Below are 3422 nucleotides of genomic sequence, written 5' to 3'. Positions count from 1 at the left end.
CCTCTTTCTTAATAACAAGAAAAGGTTTCCTGAAATGCAAATAACAGGCCATATGCAGCGACGCAAACGAACGAAACATGACCGTTGAGCTCCCTTGAGTAATTTCTTTTGTCTCCTGTCGAATCTAGCTTGTGAACAATGCCGACTTATTTACCGCATGTTCGACAACAACCTACGTCACCTGCCATTCCTCTTATTTGCAGGGCTACCACGGGATTTTCCGGGAAGCTTGAGGCCGAATCGAAATCCACGCGCAGCGCGCGACCTCCCGGTAGTGCGTCCCTACAACCCCAGATGGCGACAGCGGACACCTCACTGCGTTCACGGCGGCTCGTCTGTGCCTAGCTCTCTCCCCTCCAAGTGCCGTCGATCAAGAGGCTGAGAAAACTGAAGCACCCTCAGAACCTTCGCTGGTCTCGCCCTCGCGCTCTGTCTGCCAACAACCAATCGCAGCGCAGCCTGACCGTGACGTCACGCGTCCCCTTTCTAGTTTTACTTGTCCCCGCGGCAGGTAGTACGCAGAACTCGCATTGGCTGCACCTCCGCTGCCAGCGGCGCGCCAGGTGGAACGGAGCAGAGGAGCTGTGGCTGGCTGAACTTCGCACGCTTCGTTTGTTTGTACCAGTTGGCTTGGCGCGCAAAAAGCCGGTTTCCACACACGCAACCTCGCCCAACAGCGGCGGCCCGGCAGGAGCGTTTTCCTATCCCCGGCCCCCGAAGCCTGGTGCTTTGCTACGGGACGTGTGTTCGTTTCGTACGCCGCACGGAAAAAAGTTCATCCCTTGGATTGCGACTCCTGCAAGCGTCCCAACTTACGCTCGCGTCCACGCAGAGGAGTGCTTCCCAGCGACTGCAGCAGGTGGTGCGTCTCTGTTTACTGTTGAGGCGGCTGTCATCGTTGTCGTCCTGGGCTGCCGGGTGAGGGGAACCGACGCTGCTGCTACCTTCTCCCGAGACGGAAAAAGTGCTGTTCTTTGCGTCTGCCCGGTGCTAGGCCTCGTCGTGTGCATCTTGCTGGAAAGGACGCCTCCAACACGGGCCGTCTAGTGCGATGTGATAGGCGACCCCTCGGAGCCTCCTCGTATCACCGAGCAACCACGCTGTTCGCCGACCCGTCAACAACGGCCGCCATGTCTTCGTCGTGGCCGCCAATGTTCAACAAGTTCTGGAACAAAAAGTCCGTGACCATCACGGAATACGACCCCACGTACAAAGTCGTCTACCTGGGCAATGTCCTGACGCCTTGGGCTAAGGGAGAGGGCTGCGTGGACAAACCCTTGGCCACGCTGTGGAAGAACTACTGCACGAACGTCAAACAAGACATCCACATGAAGCTAACCGTGTGCAACTCGGGCCTCAAGGCTGTCACCAAAGAACACGGCCTGACAGAGTACTGGGCAAGTCGGATTACCCACTGCACGTCTGTGTCTTCCTACCCCAAGGTCTTTTGTTGGATCTACAGGCACGAGGGCCGCAAGATGAAGCAGGAACTGAGATGTCACGCTGTCCTCTGCGCCAAGGAGGACATTGCACGGCAGATGACGGCCCAGCTGAACCACAAGCTCGCTTCTGCGCTGCAAGAGTTTAAGCGCGAGAAGTTGAGTAGGCAGAAGGCCAGACTGTCCCTGGGAAGCATCTACGAACAGCCGGCCATGCCCAGGAGAAAAGTCCTGCTGAGCACGGGCACCAGCAACTTCAGGGCGCCGCTTGAGAGGTCCAGGAGCGCGCCCCGGCTCACGTCCATCGAAGAGGACGAAGAAGACGACGACTTCGGCGACGAAGACGACTTCATCACGACGGGGTCGGAGCACGAGTCGACGTCGGACATTGTGACGGACGCAGACTTGGACTCCTTGTCAGACCAGTTCCTAGGGGTGGGTGTTCGAGAAACGGACTCAATGGACTCGGACTCCGTGGACGACATGCCCAATCCTCAGCTACGGCGAAGGCCGCTCAATTCCATCGACGAAACCGTAGACGAGGAGTCGGACAACGTGTCGGATGAGTCCGGCTACTCGGAAGAGAAGATTTGAAGAGTTCAGGGAGACGTCGTCGTCTACCTTTTCGTTCGAGAAACAGATATATTTCCTCAGGAACTTGTACATAGGAAGAAGATTTTTGTCGTATGCCTGGACTGGATGTGTTCATGTGTGTGCTAGTGCGTGAGTGCGAACGTAGGACGTGCTAGTTCTCGTATGCGAGGCGATGCTGCTGCGGTGAGATTTCTTTCCCCCTGACTTCCACTTCGCGACCACCTCTTTGTAAGTAAAGTTTACCCCCAACCTTTACCGAACTGGAAGGCAGGCTTTCTTGTGTTCGGTATTCCCCATTTCTAGACTGATCTTTTTGCACAGGTCGCGATGTAAACGGACATGTCTGAATCTCACTACAGCTCCTGTTTGTGGACATTTACCCCAAGTCACATCGGGGAAATCGGTTTCCTACAAAGTCAAGTTTGATTACGCAAGATGTGATGCTAGAACAAAAACAAATATCACTCGAGGGAAGTGGAGAACCGCCGCAGGATTTGACCCCGAAACGGGAAGTGTACAAAGTATGATGAAAATTAAAAAGAGTCAAAGTGTACCTGTTCTGTACGGGACCTCATTACGAAATGGTTGTCTTGTGCCTGTTTCTGGACGGTTTAATAATGGCTTCAAACAGCGACGGAGCGATAAAGGTAGTTTTCTGGACTGTCTCGCTGTCGAGCAGCGGGTCAGAATGAAAATAGGAAACATTTGTCTTCCAAAGGCACGAACGCAAACAGTATATTTTACATGGACAAGACCGGCAAAAGGTGCATGCCCAGCTATAGGGTGCCGCGTTGTTCATCTATAGTGTTATTCCCTGTTGCCGTGTAGTAGACTGTTTCACGTTCGTGGCTTTCGGAATCCTAGAATAAGGTTGTTCAATACCTGACTGCACCAAGTTCATTGCACACTGAAAAACAAATTTTTGTACCGTTGCCTACGGTACATGACTCCAGCGTTATACGTTAATACGCTTTTGAACACAAGCAGCTCCGAAGGGAACACAGCGACGACGCGATTGCCTTCCTTGCTAACACGTAGATACCTTTGTTATCGATTTTATCATCGTAGTATCAGGATTGTGCGTAGCAGGTGTTAGTCACGCGAGGGGCTTATATCCACGCATGTTGACAATACGATAGGGTCCTATGCTGAAGCGGGATTATCTGGTTTGGGGAATGCTATGGGAGATATCGAAAGACTAAACTGTCTTTTCACCAAAGAAGGTGACGTAAAATTAAAATAACCAAGCTCCAAATTGAATTTGGAAGTTACCTGCTAAAGTCTTTTGACAGCTTACGAAACACCGGGCGTTGTTTGTTATGGTTAGGTTTCTTGGATAGTGAATTGTTCTGTGGCGTTTTTACCGAGTAATGGCGCAGTCTCGTTGGA

General features: G+C 52.5%; 1 protein-coding gene across 1 annotated transcript; it reads left to right on the top strand.

Annotated features, from left to right (window-relative positions):
• The first annotated feature begins 219 nt into the window (after positions 1 to 219).
• Positions 220 to 2615, top strand: LOC8025320 (protein FAM43A). Its single transcript, XM_002408627.5, has one exon. The coding sequence runs from the start codon at positions 1131 to 1133 to the stop codon at positions 2031 to 2033; it is 903 nt and encodes a 300-aa protein (XP_002408671.2). The 5' UTR covers positions 220 to 1130; the 3' UTR covers positions 2034 to 2615.
• The last annotated feature ends 807 nt before the right edge of the window (positions 2616 to 3422 follow it).

This window comes from Ixodes scapularis, unplaced genomic scaffold (assembly GCF_016920785.2).
Source record: "Ixodes scapularis isolate PalLabHiFi unplaced genomic scaffold, ASM1692078v2 PGA_scaffold5__190_contigs__length_132052651, whole genome shotgun sequence".
Taxonomy (NCBI): Eukaryota; Metazoa; Arthropoda; class Arachnida; order Ixodida; family Ixodidae; genus Ixodes; species Ixodes scapularis.
Note: the sequence above shows the minus strand (reverse complement) of the source record. Positions and strands in the feature narration are given on the sequence as shown.

What these genes read in the sequence shown, in the direction of transcription:
- LOC8025320 (XM_002408627.5), top strand. Translation starts at nt 1,131, where the DNA reads ATGTCTTCGTCGTGGCCGCCAATGTTCAACAAGTTCTGGAACAAAAAG.